This window comes from Periophthalmus magnuspinnatus, chromosome 6 (genome assembly GCF_009829125.3).
Source record: "Periophthalmus magnuspinnatus isolate fPerMag1 chromosome 6, fPerMag1.2.pri, whole genome shotgun sequence".
NCBI lineage: Eukaryota > Metazoa > Chordata > Actinopteri > Gobiiformes > Gobiidae > Periophthalmus > Periophthalmus magnuspinnatus.
Window position 1 is genome coordinate 20,889,428 of NC_047131.1, and position 18,637 is coordinate 20,908,064.

The window sequence follows — 18,637 nt, forward strand, 5'->3', positions numbered from 1 at the left end:
GATCTATTGCAAAAAGCAGCTCTCAGGCTCAAATAAGACCATTACGGGGGTGTCTGCATCTTATAATAAAGAGTTGTATTGTCCAAGAACCAGCAAGTAATGTTGGTGTGCTGTTAGCATGCTAGTTTTTGTTAGTTATCATGATAGTAAACCTCTGACAGTTGTGAAAAGCATTTATTAACTCATGGCAGTGAATAATTAAGTGAATAATTAGCAGAGATCAAACAATAAGGGTTTTTTTCATGGACAATGCCAATTTTGATTATTGTCCCCAAATTCTTCCGCCTAAGCCCATTTTTGCTGTGTAGTCAAAATATATAAGAGAGCTGTGTAGTCGTGTTTTGTGCAGCTGTCTCTTTGTATTAAAGTGTTAATATAAAGCTTTGTGTGTGTTTTCTAGGCAACAGAATGACCAAAACTATAATATCAGCCTGTGCTGGAGATTTAAGGCCAACTAGTTCTTTTTTTTCACATTTTTAAGACAGTAAAAATCAGGTACATCGCCTTTAACGACTTAATTAAAATGAGTAGTAGCTTGTTTCTGCTACCTTTTAATCCTCTGCAATATTGTACAAAGTGTTCATTGGCCAATCCATCAAACCGCTAGATACTCCACACCTGCTCCACATTAGAAGCAGCATGGTCAGTGCTGGCTGTGAAAACACCAGCTCTTTGTAAAGGCCGAGCGCGGAGCGTTAGTCTGTAGTGGGCTGGGCTCTGAACTGTTCACTACATGTATCAGATAGAAGCTGATCGACACACAACAGCTCTTTGTACCCCCTCTGACACCACGGTGCACACTGCAGGCATTTCCTGTGCTCCGGCAGCTCTGACTACATTTAAGTGGAGGTATTTTAATTGGAAACACCTCCTGCCACATAAGGAGGCATGGTGATGTAGGAGAAAGAGAGAGATAGCTATTCAGAGTCCCAAAGATATCGATGGACCAAGCGAGGTTATTCCCAAAACATCACACTGTTTGTTTTATTGACCACATAACTGACTTTTATAGAGAGCTTAAAGTAATAAGGAGTTGTGTTTGTTGATTTAGAACATTGCTAAAAGTGTCAATTTGTTTGTCTCCATGGAGATGTTGCAAAATATGTCAGTAAACCGATGGTTTGGGGCAACAGTAGCTCAGTTGGTCTCTGGTGGAGTCTTTGTCCACCAATCTGAAGGTTGAGGGCTCGAATCCCGTTCTCGATATAAACGTCTTCGGGATAGCGCTCAGATCTACTGACCCACAGGTTAGCGGTGTGATTCCAGCTCCCACAGTATGCCAAATGCTGTCGTTGTGTCCTTAAGCAAGTCACTTAACCCATCTTGCCCCCATTGTCTGTGTACACTGGTGTAATAATGTGTGGGTTCCTTGATGTAAAAGGAGTAAGTGTCTTTGAGTGAGTGTCTTGAAAGTGGAATATTGCTATATAAAAACGTGACCATTCACCCATTTACCAACCAACCTCTGTTCTGTTTTCAATAAGTTTAATGCCACACAATGAACATTCTAGACAAAACAATGACATCTCCATGGAGACAAGCAGGCGATGGACCCCCAATACCTGGAAAGTTACAAAATGCATCTTTAAAATAGCTTGAGTTGCTATTTGTGCATTATAAATCTGAGAAGACAAGCCAACTACCAATAAGACACTGGAGCTGATGTGTGTTTTGTGTTGATGTGTTCGTCTGTTAGGCTCGTTAAGTCTTTTTGTTGTTACGGGGATGGAACTGCAAATGTATCCCATTAAAATTTGACTTTTTAATCGTTTCTCACATCACATCAGATACACAAGGACTTCAAATCCTCACAGTCACTGATCCATATTCTCTTTGGATGATAGGTATTATATAGATTTTTTGTTTGTTTTATTTTTTAATTTATTTATTTAATTATTTAATTGATTTATATTTAATAGTTTGAAAGATTTAGTCATACAATTCATTTTAAGTCTAGTTTTAGTCAAAAATAGTCTAAAGTAAAAGCGTGTTTTTAAATAATTTTGGATGTTTTTTTATTGCACTTAAAAAATGTGTCCTTGTAAATTGTAATGCATTGACGTGTTCCTTGGGGTTTGTACATGGTCTGGTTGGGTCTCTGCGGTTAAAAAGCATTTTCACTCATAGTTTTTATTGTGAAATATCCATAATTTTGGAAATAAATATTTCAATTTTAGTCATACTGTTTTAGTTCAACAAAAATCTATGTAACTAAGCAATTTATTAGCTGGTTTTAATGTCTTTCTTATTCTGTAAAGCACTTTGTATTACTTTGTGTACGAATTGTGCTTTACTAATAAACTTGCCTTGCCTTGCCTAGCTTTAGTAATTTTGATACTTTTTATTAAGTTTTGTCATCTAAAATATTACAAAAAATGATAGATAATGTTTGAGTTGATGAAATGAATGCTGTTGTAGACTTGTGTATTTCTAACCTGTGTTCCTTCTGTTTGCAGCTGTGGGAGGCCATACATCAAACTGAGTCATGGAGAAGGGTCTATGGACAAAGGAGACAGGATACCTCGCTCAGGTATAGTCCCAGATACTGCTTATTGTCATGGCATTTACAGTGGGCATATGGGGGAGTCTCAATTCTGAAGGCATCCCAGACTGCTATAAGGAGAGAAGTGTTTACCTAAAACACCCTGAGAGAGAGAAAAATACAATTTGGCATTTGTTTATGAGATGGCATATACATTACATCCTGAATTCAAAACAGCAGCCTCGTTTTCAAATGGATATGATTGACAGGTGGATTAGCCAATCGGGGACACGCATGGTCTGTTCATATCGGAAATTATCAAGGGAAAAAATATCACAGCGAGGCACTAAACTCTGTTAATTTGATGTGAGAGAATTTCGATTTTACTTGTAAATTGTAGGTGACCAATGCACTCCTTTCTTTTACATGTGTCACTAAAGGAAAAAAAAACAAAAAACAGATCTGATTTGAACGATCACTTTTGACCGAGCTTGAGATGCAGCAGAGGGCATGAGGACCAGGATGATATCAATGTGTATAAAGAATATAGAGAGATATCACTCTGGTAACCAAACTGCTGGTTACCTGACTATTTGTCCATCAAATAGTCAGGTAACCAGCAGTTTGGTTACCTGACTGTTTAAGATGACATTTGTTGATTTGTCCATCAACAAATGTCATGTTAAAAGATGACATCTAAGCAGCACAAGACTGAATCTCACTGTATGACATAAAACAGTGGCGAGAATGATCTCCCTCTGTACTAAATCAAAGATGAGTACAGTTGCCAAAAAATGTACTCAAGTAATAAGCATGAATTTGTGGTCCAATAAAATACTCAAGTAACAGTATAAAAGTATCTGGGGAAACTACTAGTCACGTAGTAGTAACTGTTTGGATCTAACTTCTGATTTATAATTCCAAGTTACTGTGGTTGGAAGGACAAAACTTCAATTAATACACAAAACCTGGTGTTTTCAAAGGAGGCATCAGAAGAAGTGGTGCAAGGCACAAACATGTTGAAATCATTTTAAAACTTGTAATTGTCAACACAGCTTTTGTCACTTGAACTATCACTCTGTAAAATATTATTTCATAGTAGCAGTTAAAGCAGTTAAAGAACTGGGTTTGAAAACTACTCCAAGATGTAGAAGAATTTATTAAAAATGTTACTAAAAAGTTTCTTAAATATACTTCCCATCTCTACTGAGAAAATAAGTGCTAAGTGAGTGTTCAGTCCTGTGTTTCTGTACCCATTCAGGAGAGGACCCGGTGGTTGCGTCATCAGACTGCGAGAGCACCCATGAGGCCAACCACAGTGACAGCAGTGATGTAGCACCCACAGAGGAGGCCACCGAGGAGGGCAAGAGCACCTCTCAAAATGTCATTCTGCACCCACTTATACCTCCGGAGGTGAGCCCGTCTACCACAGTGTGTACAGCTGAAGGTCCTATATTACACAAAATTGATTATTGTGAGCTTTAAACCATGTTAGATTGTTGTTACCTCCTCAAAAACATACGCAGAGTAATGTTTTGTTTCATTTCATTCATTTTTTGAGTAATCCTTTATTAGTCTGTCTTCATCTCCAAAGCTCAAAATGCTTTATTCCACTTTGTGATGTCATCAAGTGGTAGTTTTAGTGGTAGTTATCTTTTACCTTTAGTTCAGTAAAGATCGGCAATTCCAGCATTGAAATTATCCAAATGATTCTAGTGAAGTGTATGGAGTTTAAAAACACAGTGGAGCTCCTTGTATTACCATATGACATCACAAGGTGGAACAAAGTGTTTTCTGTTTGAGAAAAGAACTCAGCCTATGCAGTTTTTTTGTGTGTGTTAAATATGTGAAAATAGTGTAATATGGGTCTTTAGATTTGAAATATCTGAGTGTTATTTTGCTCACTGGTTTTATATCTGCACAGGACAAACCCATTCTGGCCCCTGAACCCTTGTTGATGGAGGGTCTGGAGCCTCTGATGAGCCAGCTAAATAATTGGAATTTTCCTATCTTTGATTTGATGGAGAGGACTAGTGGGAAATGTGGAAGGATCCTCAGTCAGGTAAATATACCCAATTAACTAAGCATGTCCTTTATATAGCATGCATTAGCTTGTTCTAGATATATACTGATTTCAGTATACTAATTATAGACTAATTATAACACCAATTATGATTAAAAAACAACTGAATAGGCTGTCATTTTCAAGACAAAATAATAGTACTTTCTTTATGTCACCGTGTATACTAATATAAAGCTCTATTATACACGTATGGTAAAGCTGCAGATCAGGGGTGTCAAACTCATTTTCACCAAGAGCCACATCAGGAAAATGGTTACCGTCAAAGGGCCAGATGTAACTGTAAGACAGTATAAATGTAACTAAATGCAGCCAAATGTAATGCAAAATAAATGTAACTACTTTTTTTAACTTATTTAACTGTTTCTGTATTTATCACTTATTCAAGTTACAAATATTGCATATGCATTTGCATAGATGTAAAAATAATATGGCTGTATAACTGCATATCTCCTGATAAACTGATATTTTAAGACACTCATACCTGTTAATTTACATGTCGTGGGCCACATTTGGCCTGTGGGCCTTGAGTTTGATACATGATTCTAAAACTCTCCAGGAAAGATACAATTTTATGTGATTTTTCTCCTTTTTTGTGATTTTTATCATTTTTTGCCCCTTAATTTTAGTAGCTGATTTGCAATACTTTTTAAAATTGTAAAATCATATTGAATTATACACTATATTTGGTCTTTCTGCTTGTATTGTATTTTAAACAGGGAACCCTTAAAAAAGAGAGCCCACATAATCTCATTGGGTTCCCATATATAAATAAATAATTCAATAAGTCATTAAATAAATAAATACAATTCAAAGTAAGATATTTGTGGCTATGTGAGATTATCAAGACCATAAGAAAAAAATAAAACATAAAAAAATAGCTGGGATGCATGAAATAAACCTAAATAATAAATAAATAAATAAATAACAATGATACTAAAGTGACAGAAATGATTCATACATTATCGAGTAATTGCAAAAATAAAATAGTAGAGACATAATAATAGTAGTATTTGGGCCGGGCTTCTAAAAGCATGTGATCCAGGCATCATGGTGAATAACTAACAGAAGACTGTTGTGGTGTAGGTCTCGTACCGACTCTTTGAAGACACGGGCCTGTTCGAGACCTTCAAGATCCCTGTTAAAGAATTCATGAACTACTTCCACGCCCTTGAGAACGGTTACAGGGACATACCATGTAAGTCTACTGGCCTCTCACTGCTGGAGTACTGACACTGAACACTAGAGGGCAGCAATTTAGACTTTGGAAAAAATGTTGAGCGCTTGAATTGTGACTTTTGATCTTAAAAGGTGGAATGAGTTATACTGGTGTGGTCCTGGTTTAGACGTAGTTTTGACCTGGTTTTGACCTCGTTTTGACCTGGTTTTAACTTGGGTTTGACTTGGTTTTGACCTGGTTTTACACACGTACTTTTCTAGCGGAGGGTCCGCCACCTGTTTTTCTCCATGGAGATGTTATTGCTTGTCTAGAATATTCCACAGTATGGCATTACTGTTATTTATCTTGCATTTATTCAATTACAAGTTTATTGTTACTATAAAAGGGCTTGGATCTCCACAGATCAGACCTATAACTTGGCCTGGTGGCATTATTTGCTTATCTATGGAAATAGATCAGTTAAATGCTATGTTAAATGTACGCACAATCAAGGCAATTAAATACAACAACAACAACAAACAAGCAAACCTGAAAAAATTGGTGATGGGGAGAAAAAATCATTCTGGATGCATGGAAAGGTATTGTTAAATCTAAATATTTAACATTTGGTCTTTGCTGTGGAAGAATCACTGACCTGGAGAGTTAAATACAGAAGCCAACACTGCCCCCTCGTGGATTCAGATGGAACTCTTAACATAGTGGTGTCTTTTTTTTTTTTCCTCTTCAGACCACAACAGGGTGCACGCCACAGATGTGCTTCACGCGGTCTGGTACCTCACCACTCAGCCTGTGCCTGGTCTGCCCAGCCTCCTCAATGACCACGGATCGGCCAGTGACTCAGGTAATTCGCACTGTTGTCCACATGGGGGTGCTGTTATATACATTATCTGAGCCTAATTTGCAGCTAAAATAATATGGACTTCTAAAAGTGTTTCAGTGCTGTAAGTAGCCCAGGTTTGTGTTATTGTAGCTTTCAATTGCTGCTAGTTTTTACAATGTACTGTTATATTATATGTATACAGAGCATCAAACCCTACTCTGTTTTTCTTCTTATCTGGGCCCGGGCTTTGGTGGTAAAATTCACTATATGAAGAGTAGAAAAGCATGAAATTGCAGGCAGATTAGCCCTTCATATTTCTATAACCATTGTGTGCGTTACTTTGGCCATCCCTTTGATCCACATATAAGGGGATTGGTGTGGTGTCTTTTGTGTTTAGACTTGGCTTGGGGTGAAGAAGTATAGTGCCTGAGAAGAAATGAGAGCACTACTTCAAAATAATACTGCTCATGCAAAGAGTAGTAACACATTGAAATTTAGAGGCTGGAGTACAGAAGTCAAATTTCACTCATTGCCTGGTAATTATGTCTGTCCATGAGAAAGCAGCCATCAGTGCTGCAGTTTGAGGTAAACCGTTTCTTGTTGCTATAAGCCCGCTCTTTGTTTATTGAAAGGATCACCACAGCTAACTGTAACACATCTCTTCTCCTTGTTGTTTCTGGTCTTGTGCCTAGACTCGGACAGTGGGATAACACACAGTCACATGGGCTTCCTGGTGTCTAAGACCTACACTGTGTCAGAGGACGGCTACGGCTGCCTGTCCGGCCTCATCCCTGCTCTGGAGCTCATGGCTCTGTATGTGGCAGCAGCCATGCACGATTACGATCACCCCGGGAGGACCAATGCTTTTCTGGTGGCCACCAGCGCACCTCAGGTACTCACACTCTAACTACTGTTAATACCATACTGGCAATGTGCACAGGAACCATGTGCTCGTCCATGTGCTCGTCACATGATCATTTAGTCTTTACAAATGTCATTATCACACATTTCGATACATTTTAAAATGTAATTGTTGTTGTTTTTTACATGTTTTAAGCTATTAACTGCAACTGCATCTTTATTTATAATGCGCTTTAAAAACAACCAAGTTAAATTTACACAATTAAAACAATATATTAAAACCATTTAAAACAGTATAAAATCTAAAATATGTCAGAAACTGTGTCAAAACTCCAAAGTGAACAAGCTCGTTTTAAGACGTGATCAGGTACAGAAGAGGCCTTCTGACGTGCGAAGGCTCATTCCACAGTTTAGGTTCTGCCACCTCTGAGCTTCCGGCTGGTCTTTGGCACATAGAAGCTGGTCAGCTGACCCAAGAGACCGTGCAGGAGCATAAGAATAGAGAGCTCAGAGAGGTACAGCAGGGCAACACCATTCAAACACTTAAAAAAAAATAAAGGCATTTTAAAATGAACCGTAAAGTACACGGGCAGCCAGTGAAGGGATGATAAAATCCTTCTGATGTGCCAGTTAAAAGACGTGCAGATGAATTTTGGGCGAGCTGCAGTCGAGCAATGGAGGACTGACTCACCCCAGAATACAATACATACAGTCACCTAAGCACCTGCACATCTGGTGAGAAATGCTTTAATGTGTCTTTTCAGGCAGTCCTCTATAATGACCGCTCGGTGCTTGAGAACCACCACGCCGCCTCGGCCTGGAACCTGTTTCTGTCGCGACCCGAGTTCAACTTCCTGGTCAATCTGGACCACGTGGAGTTCAAGCGCTTCCGCTTCCTGGTCATTGAGGCCATCCTCGCCACTGACCTGAAGAAACACTTTGACTTCCTTGCTGAGTTTAATGCCAAGGTAAACTTTTTTTTTTTTTTTTTTTTGCTAAGTGATAAGTAGAAGTATTTAAATTTGATTTTAAAATAGACTATCCACCTTATTCCAGATGCATGGGGCTGCCGTGACAGCAAATAAGTTCTATAAGGACTACAGTGTGATTTTAAAGCTCCCCAGAGAATCAGTGCAGTGTTGATTTATTGGTCACATGAACACTGACCGTTTGACACAAATGAACCTACTTCACGTCATATTTCAGTAGCAAAGTTTTTCTCAAATTCTCCATTGAAATGAATGGGGTTCCCAATTAACCAGAAGAGCCACCACAAAGAAAATGCAGTTTAGTTGCATTTGAGTAAAAAGTGGCCTGAGTGGAATAAGGTCAATGAACTAGCAATTAACTGGACCAAAAATCTGGACAAACCTATAATGAGGCAGTTCATCTTTGTAGGAAAAGCATGCAGTACTGGATTCATAGTTTTGCAGATAATATACCTGAGAATTAGAAATAAAAAACACATTAAAAATACATTTTTATACACCGTGGCATACTTTGTGAGATGCTTCATTGAAAATACAAAAAAGAACAAGGATGTGCCTGGCTCGGCTGTGCACAAACTTCTATACACACATAGTTCTTTTGTGAGCTATAGTGCAGAAGAATGTTGACCGCCAGTCCTGTAAACTGCACAAGTTTCCTGGAAGCAAGTGTATGTGACCCACCCTCACGTGCTCTGCTTTACTGCACTTCCAAGGGAAAAAAGTCTATTATATAAAGTGTATTTATTTGATCCAAAACATATGAAGAGAATGTGCCTGTATTGAAAAAGTTATAAGATTGCATATGTTAAATTTGAGTGCTATTGATTTGGCAGAGATTACAAAAAATAACAATAACTAAGATCATAAATTACTGAATGTATTTCTTAATAAGTCTACTCACTTTTTAAACAACAGCAACAACAGCTCCTCTGCTGGACAAAACCTTAGGCCATCCTGTAGTGCCTATGCTACATCACCTGCCCTACTTGTCTGGGATCCAGAATACTCATCCAATACTTTACGAAGATGTGAGTCTGGCCCTCATTTAATCTCTTCGATTTCAGATGGGCATGATTGACAGGTGGATTAGCCAGTCAGGCACAGGCAGGGTCTGTCCATGTCAGCCATGTCATGGCTGCTTATTAGAAATATGAAAAAAAAATCACAAGGGACTGAAAAACATTGCAGATTTCAAAGCATTAAGTTGTGTTCACTGGAGGTGAAAGAAATTTAAAAAATTTATTTGTAAATCATAGGTGACCAATGAGCTTCTTCTTTTCACACTGAAATAAACAAATCTGATTGCATGAACAAACTTGATTCTGGCTCAAAATGTGACAGAAGGGGGGACCAGGCGGAGATCCCTCTGAATAAAAAAATACAGAGAGATACCATTCTGGATTTGCCAGGCAACAGTCTTTCCTCTGTTTCTGTCTTGAACTATTTTAATAGTTATTGACAACTGCAGACCAGGGACATCGCCATTTCCTACTGGTAACATATAAAATTGGATTAAAACAATTTCTGAAAGCTGTGTGTTGCCTAAGGGCACAACAACAGTACGCACTGTAGCTACTACTGTCCCATTGCCTCACCTGGTATTTTCCCATCCAAGTACTAACCAGGCCCAGCCCTGCTAAGCTTCAAAGAAGTGACAAATATTATCTCCACAGTGATTTTGTATCTTGCTGATCTCCTCAGGTTGGTGATGACCCCTCCACCGGGATCGACTGGTCCAATGAGAACGACCGTCTGCTGGTGTGTCAGATGTGCATCAAACTGGCTGACATCAATGGGCCTCTCAAGTGTAAAGACCTGCACCTGCAGTGGACCGAGGGCATCGTCAACGAGTTTTATGAACAGGTACTGCCTGACTATATGTAGTTACAATAATTTTATCACTATCGCAACCTCACAGCCTGCTTCTTCACACAGCTGCACTGCGTTCATTAAAAAAGGGCACACATTGAAATAACCAGCCTTTTTTGACAATGTTTGATTCAGTCTGAAACTGACAAACAGAATGGATAAAACATGGCTATCAATTCTTGGGCTTCTGCTTCTTGTTAGGTGATACTTCACCACCATTCAAAAGATGTAATATTTTGTTTTTAACTGTCAATTGCCATAACAATTTAAAATTGTCATCATTTTGAAACCCATGGATAGTCTTTTCAGCAATCTCAAGACAAACTTCACCTAGACTTCCCCAAAGTTCTCATTTATACACATAGGGACCTCAGATTGACCTTCTGGTTTGCGCTGCTACTAGTCCAGGTCAGTGTCTCTCCAATACAGTTCTGTGCAAAAATAACATTAAGGACAACTTCAATATGTAAACTACTCCTGGTCAAAAAGATCTCAAAAACACGCCTCACATCACCACAAAGCAGTTTGATGATCCCTGAGAGCATTTTCTAGATCTTGTTTTTTTGTTGTTGTTGTTTTTATTTTTTACTACCGTGGGTCTTAACGAACAGAATGAGATGTAAAAATAAGATGCATTTTGATTCCAAGGACACTCATGAAAAAAAATGTCCATTGATTTCCATATCTTCAGCTCTGTGCCCATTCACTCATCTCTACAAAATCCTACCTCAGCTAGTGTGTCACAGTCAGTAGCTCAGCAAATACAAGATACTTGAATTCAATTGGATCAGGGCATTATTTCACCTCCTATGTCCCCAATGCTTGTAGTGTTGTGACCCGATTACATGCTATACTCTCATAAAGACCTTACACTGCCATTTCTCTGCTGACCCCAGTAACCTCTGGCACAATTTCCCCAAATGCTGTAAAAGTGCGTCTAATCTCTGCTAATTACATCTGGGATTGTTCTCCACACTGCCCCCTGTTGACACAATCATGATGTTACAAGACACATGAGCAACAGGGTAAGATTCAACAAGAAAGTGTGAGAAAGAAAGGAAAACATATAACATTGACACATGCAGGGAGCCTAGGCAACTGTCAGATACAGAAGAGGCTGCATATGATTACACAAACAGCCAGTACCCACAAGCTTAAGGACCTTCAGCTGAAAACAAGCCCCTAGTACCTCTCCTCTGAGCATGTGCAGTCTAAAGAGATGTTACGTTGTTCAGAGCTATTGTGAAAAGTACGATAAGATATACTGTTGAAGGCTTTTGTAAAAATCTGTTGTTAAGGTTTGCATCAGGATGTAAAAGTAGAATCTATTATCTTTTGATTTTCTTTGTGATTAATAGGAATATAAAAATTGCAAATTGTTTGTGTTAATACTTTCACTAACTAAATAAAATATTGTTGTTTGATTGAACAGGGTAATTGATTAAAACGTTTGTTAGAAAATGTTACAACACATACAGATATATAATATAAGGAGTGCCAGCAGCTCAGGTGTGTGCTCGTCCACTGATCTGAAGGCTGGCAGATGGGCAAGACACTTAACCCACCAAGCCCTCATTGTCTGCATACACTGCTGTACGAATGTGTGTGAATTTGTGAGTGGTTTCTTGACGTAAAAGGCATTGAGTGCCTTGAAGGTGGAAAAGTGCTATATAAAAATGTGACCATTTACCATAAACAATTATAAATATGTTTTTCATAATTTATTTACCTGAAAATAAATGTCTAAATAACTGCACACTGCCACATTATCATCATGACATCTGAAATAAAAAAGATTATAATGTTTGAACTGTTAAAATACAACATTTTACTATATATGAACTATATAAACCTCATAATCTCAAATAACCATGAAATTGTATTCCACACATTCCATATTCCAATTATTGTTTAATTTGGTAGGAAAAATACATATGCTCATGGGCTTTTCATTGTATTTGAATTGTTGAAAGCTAATCTAATCTAAAGTGTATGGGATGACTTGGGGTCAGTTTCCAAGGCAACGATAAAACCTCGTTACAGTCCTTGTTTTGTCCATCTGCAGCATATGTCCAGTATACACAGGAGCGCTGTACTGAGACTTCCACTGTTCTCCATCTCAAATCTTCTAATACACAAATACGATCGTCTCCCGGTGCGCTCTGTACAGTATGTGCCTCTGAGAAGTACAGTAAACGTTAGAAGGAACAAACCTCGTGACCCGGTCCAGCTGATATTATTTATTTAGGCTTACCGCCCTTTGATGAGAAACATATGATAGTAGCAGCTAATCAGGACCTGCTGTGGCCGTGTGACTGTGGAACCAGTGGCAGGAGCATAGAGCATGTTCACTGCTGTACATGTGATTAGTCTATGGGGATGTAAAGTGATGCTGGTAATTGCGTTACCACTGCAGGTGTGAAGCCATTGATTAGCTGCTAGAAGAGCCACGGGGAATAAGGAAATGTATATAACCCACTAGACATGTCCTATCCTAATGCTGTGGGGCTTGGTACACCTGTTGCTGAATCTTAATCAGTACACTTCAATGAGAATGGCAAAAACGGTTGAGTATGAGATGACCATGCTTCTTGTACAAGACCCACAGGCCCCGTGCTCCCATACGGCAAAATAAATATTCATAAATATACATACAAAAATGTTATAAATATACCAGAGAAGGGTATTAACAATACTCTACATCTTCACAAACCTAATAGCATGTGCAATAGTTTTATTAGCGGAATGCAGGCTGATTGTGTTAGCACTTTGAAGGGGGAGTGACGTGGCTCAGGGAGCAAGGGGCAACATAAATATATAAATGGTTTGACCTCTCTTTCACAAAGGTGATCAGTATTAAAGCCTTGTGTGTTGCACTTCAGGGTGATGAGGAGTCCAGCCTAGGCCTTCCCATCAGCCCCTTCATGGACAGAGCCAAACCACAGCTGGCCAAACTGCAGGAGTCCTTCATTACACACATCGTAGGGCCCCTGTGCCACTCCTTTGACTCTGCCAGCCTCATGCCTGGGAGGTGGGTGGAACCCTGCTCTGAGGAGGAGGAGCCAGAGAACGAAGACGAGGAAGAGGAGGACACAGCAGAGGAAGACACATCCACCAGCTCAGAGATATCACGTAAGAAACATATTTAATATTTAGCAAAATACAGTATGTCAACCCAAAACATGTACAACAGGTAAAATAGATAGGTAGTTTAGATCAAGCATAACATAGCATATGTGTGTGTAGGTCTATTGAGTTTTCTATTTATCAAAAATCTAATTGCACTACTCTTCTAGAGCTGCTCTCCATTTTCCTGTTTTACTCGCCTCTACCAATAATGAACTTAATAATACTTTTATTTCTGTTTCTCTTACAGAGAAAGCAATCCCTAAAAAGCGGAGGAAAGTGTTTTGTCAGATCACACAGCACCTGCTGGAGAACCATGAGATGTGGAAGAAGGTGATCGCAGAAGAGACCCCCAAACAAAGCCAGGGCACTGAGTCTGTGCACCTAAACAATGTAGCAGAGCCTATCCTGGCTATTCACGAAGAGGACGAGGAACCGGGAAGCAGGGAGGAGTTGGTGGAGGGGGAGGAGCCAGAGGTGACTGTGGATGAACCTGATTGGTCAAGACAAGAGGAGGTAGAAGAATGAGACAGAGAATCATGGGAGATGAAGTATTTTTCGTAAACGGACTCCTGTTGTTGCCAGCACATCACTTAGACACAACACTGTAGATGTTTGGGATAAGTGTGCCTATTTCACAATAACAGGGTGGTACATTTTGATATGACAAATTTTATTATATTCCATTTCTGGCAACACCAAACCCTAAAGGAACTTTCCAGATCGCAATACACTTGTTTGGGATAAAGACTTATTTTGCTACTGTCAAAGGACCTCAATCCAATATGGAGACACATGCAGGACTGCAGAGATTTGCTGCCAATTTATACCTAATTATTTTCTGAATGCAATTATATTATGAACACGCTACACTTTTACTTGTGTTTCAAGTTCACCGGGTTTTGTGGTCTCACGCGCACCGCACTATAGTACTTTTATATATATGGATGATAAGGGAGCAACTAGGGAACATTGGTCATTCTGTTTTATTTAAGCCAAAATTTGTATTCCTTCCACTTTCATTTCCTATGCTTTTCCTATAGATGACATGGTTGTTCATCTTGGTTCATTCCATAGAACATTTACATTACAGAGGATGCTTGACAGATCAGAGGGTAGCAGTTGTGTTTTTAATTTATTTTCAATCCTAAAATAAGCATATTGGGAAAATATGCATTAAAACTAAGCTGTAGGTAGAGCTAGCAGGTCGTGGTTCTTCAAAAGCACTAATATTAACTTCCTTTTCTTCTTATTTTCGGACATGCACCTGAATATTGACTTACAAATTCTCAGGAATCCATTAAACTAGACCTGCATTGTTCTAATTATAGCCAACGCGTTACGACAAAGACAACTATGGTAAATTGAACGCACTTCCCTTTGTTACTATAGCATTGTTGTATATTTAACTTGACTCAAATCTTCATCTGGCAGGTACACCTCAGGGAGACATTCACAATGAGGGATCAGTGTAATATGTGCTTCTTATTTCCATTGGGAGTCACGCCACTAAAGGCTATAGGGAAGTATACTTGGGACAGTCGTTAGCTTGTTCCATGGCTAATCCACAAGCGTAAATGGACAACATGTGACAGAAACCATAATAACTAAATGAGAGCATAATTTCACTCACAGAAACTCGTGCAGCCCAAGTAACCACCTCTCCAGCTAACACATGTCATTTAAACTGTGTAAGTAGCTCTCAGTTCATATACTGTGCAAAACCGATTTAATGAGCTTTTAAGCATGTTACAGTGGAGTTGTGTTTTGCTCATGCATGTAATTCTGTATTTTCCTGCATTTGAGTCTTGAGTGCTCAGTTGGCATATATCACCTATGGCCAGTCTTTGCCAACATCTCTCTACTTCCTTGTGTATCCTTGAAAAATATAGTCCCCAGGTCATACATTTAAATTCCAAAACTGTGGGATATTTTCCAAAAGTAAAAACACCATAACTTTGAAATGCTACTAAAAAGAGATGAACCCATCTGCAATTAGCAGAACATGTGATCATTTTCTATCATTGGCTGTGGTTATAAGCTCACCAAAATCTCATGAATATCTGATTTGTAGACCTTTAAAATTACTTATAGATAATGCAAACTGCAGACTTGGATATGAGTAATTAGATGGACCATGATCAGAAAGAAGCCAGATGGTTTACATTTCATCTTTTAGCTCCAAAAATCTGTTAATAATGTGATTTTGAGTGTGCATGTAACAGCAGCCAGTGAGTCATTTTAGACCAATATTGATATACATATGCAACTGGTATTTGAAATAGGTATTGTGTCCACTATACAAACTCATTTGCATTAGCCATTGTACACATTAACCCCACTGATATAACATGCAACTCAGTGAAGCAGTGTGCAGTGAGTCATCTCCAGCTAATCTCGTACTCTGACCCGTTCGGATGTTATTGTACACACATGCTGCCTTCTTCATGCAGTACAAGTTGTATGGCAATTGTTACAGCTGAATGCATCTACACTTTAAACTTCCATTGACCGTTCTTTCCATTATTATCTATTCATAGTTATAATGGTGTATGATAGTCCTTGGACATGATGGGCAGAGACCATGGGACCACTTAAACATTCTTCTGATCTCAGAGAAGCCATGTTACAAGTAGTGTACTAAATCCATTTTAGTTTCATGCAGTGCTGGATCAAGTACTCAATTTTGTTACTTAAGTAAAAGTACAGTGACAGAGGTAAAAAGTTACTCAAGAAAAAGTAAAAATATCACATGAAACAATCGACTTACGTCCTGTTTCACACAAGTGTTGCTGATATGTTAAACTGTTAAATGTAGTGATATTGATGAAGATTTTGCTCAACAGTAGCAATACGAATTTCTTAATTTTTCTTATGGATTTTGTGTTTTTATTATTTGCTCAAAGCCGAAGCTTGAACTCGAAAACTTTAGTCAACATGTTACCACAAACATGATAAAAATAACGCCCGAAATCATATAAACATACTTTTCAGTCCAGTTCAAAATGTAGTGAAGTAGAGAGTACAGATACCTGCTCTTAAATATAATAAAGTAAAAGTAAAAAGCATCCACTGTAAATGTACTAAAATAAAGTACAGACACCTAAAAAATTCTACTGAAGTACTTTACTTTACTACTTTGTTCTTTTTTTTACCTTCCATCATTGGTTTTATATAGTCAACAATAGTACTGTATAACTAAGGTTTTGGGTTCTATACTTTCTATACGCATAAAAAGTGTAATAATAATAATAGAGTTTGCCTGTTCCTATGCCAGTCTTTATAACATCTGTCAAGCCATGGTCTACATCACAAGAGCTCGCCATCTCTCCTCACCGGCTCATCCATCACTTAACATTTAAAGCAATAATAAGAATCGCCACAAGGATTTCAGAATGTCCACTTTTACATATATTTCATGAAAGTTACAGTAAAAATAATAATAAGGTGTATAATCAATGGGCTGGCATTTCATACAATTGCTATGTCTCCATCAGTCCAGCTCAAGGATGTCGTTAATGTACAATCCTATTACATTATTTAAGAAAATGGCGGAAAGTGGAGTAGCTACCCAGAGCACACCGAATTAAATATCCCAAGAAATTCAATGATACATAAGAGTTATAAAACAAAAATAAAGGTGAAATTAAACATATGTACAGTAATAGTCAGAAAGAGAAGAAAAACAGGAGAGGAGAATGTAGAAGACTGAACTAATGGTGAAATAATATGTGGATTTTGTGCATAAAATAAAATAAATAAATACATTTTTCTTTTTGCTTATAGTTAATATGTTGGTGTGTATCGGAAGCTAATGTGTGAACCGTACAAAGCACAAACCTTTCCACCATTTTCTGTTAGTTGATAGGACTTAAAATACTGATTGAAGTTGGGGAACATATATTAAAGGTGCACTATGGTCCGACATGTTTTTGGTTATCCTGGAATATTCCACAGTATGGCATTAAACTTATTTATCATCCATTTATCAATATACTATATAATATACTATAAGACAAGTGTTTTTTTTTTTTTTTTACTTTTTTATTGTAGATTAACTTGAAACTGAAAGCATGCAATCTATCTGAGTGGTCCTTGCCTCTCCACAGAATGGACCTGCTTGTCTCCATGGAGAGATAAGTGCCACTCTGCAATATTTCAGAGTAAGGAATAAAATCACCATGGAGAAAAGTTACATAGTGCACTTTTAATCTTAAATTGCTCCCTAAATGTGACTCTGCTCTGTGTTTTTTGGCTTTTAGTTTGGACAAATGGGTGAATTAAACCTGTTTTTTCACAACTTTCAGAGGCTAGAGTGGAGTTCTACTTCACAGTAAAACTAACAACAGCTAGAACGCCTACCTCCTGATTATCGCAAAATAAACACTTATTAGATGCAGACAACACAGCAGACATATTTTGACCTCAAGAGCTGCTTATACAACATATCTGTATGGGGGCAAGACAAATTTTGCTAAAATACTTGGGAAGAAATTCGGTTACAGGGCCTTTAATACAACAGGGAAATCTTTGTTAATGTTAAACTTGTGCATTTCTTCTTAGTGCTTCCTCTTTCATGTGAGATTTTCCACTAACAGACAAAAAGACAATGGACTATGTACCCCGACTTTCACCCCAGCACTACATGTTTTGATAGTGATATTTTATCTATGGCTTGGTTTGATTAGCCATACATGTGCACACCTATAACATAACTGTAACCATGGGAACCAAACAAGCTTTATGAATATGTAAAACAAAAAGGAGAATATTTTTCTAGCTAACACCTAAATAATGAATTGCTGTCTTATATCTTTTCACTTACATACTTTGCACTTATACCACGTGAAAATGCTCCAACATGAAGTTCAAATATTTGTGAAACCAACAGCATTGATTCTTGCAGGTTCATTTTGTACATGCTGTACAGTAAAGAAATGTTAAAACGTCAAAAACTCTTTGAAATATACATTATTTATTTTTACCATTTTGTAATTTAGACACAATACTGTAGCTTCAATATTGCCAGACTTACTGGAAGTGCCTATTGGTATTATGTATGATAACAGTGAATATATCTGCAGATCAGTAGAAGTTGTCACAAACTTAACTATGTGGATGTTGTAATGTGAATACTTTCAATTACAAAAGATAACTTCTGTTGTACTGTCGTCTTCATTCTTTTTCTACCCTGATCATTGACAGTTGAAGTGAACAGACTGGAGTTATT

The 18,637-nt window shown here is 38.0% G+C and overlaps 1 protein-coding gene across 1 annotated transcript in view; it reads left to right on the plus strand.

Moving 5' to 3' along the window:
* pde3a (phosphodiesterase 3A, cGMP-inhibited) overlaps window positions 1-18,637 on the plus strand; it is a 93,706-nt gene extending 75,069 nt beyond the window's left edge. Inside the window, exons 5-14 of the mRNA XM_033968638.2 lie at window positions 2,457-2,530; window positions 3,744-3,895; window positions 4,407-4,544; window positions 5,649-5,760; window positions 6,470-6,583; window positions 7,255-7,454; window positions 8,188-8,391; window positions 10,114-10,275; window positions 13,164-13,413; window positions 13,658-18,637. Of these exons, the coding sequence (XP_033824529.1) occupies window positions 2,457-2,530; window positions 3,744-3,895; window positions 4,407-4,544; window positions 5,649-5,760; window positions 6,470-6,583; window positions 7,255-7,454; window positions 8,188-8,391; window positions 10,114-10,275; window positions 13,164-13,413; window positions 13,658-13,935 (1,684 nt within the window). The 3' untranslated portion in view covers window positions 13,936-18,637. The remainder of the gene's footprint in view (window positions 1-2,456; window positions 2,531-3,743; window positions 3,896-4,406; window positions 4,545-5,648; window positions 5,761-6,469; window positions 6,584-7,254; window positions 7,455-8,187; window positions 8,392-10,113; window positions 10,276-13,163; window positions 13,414-13,657) is intronic.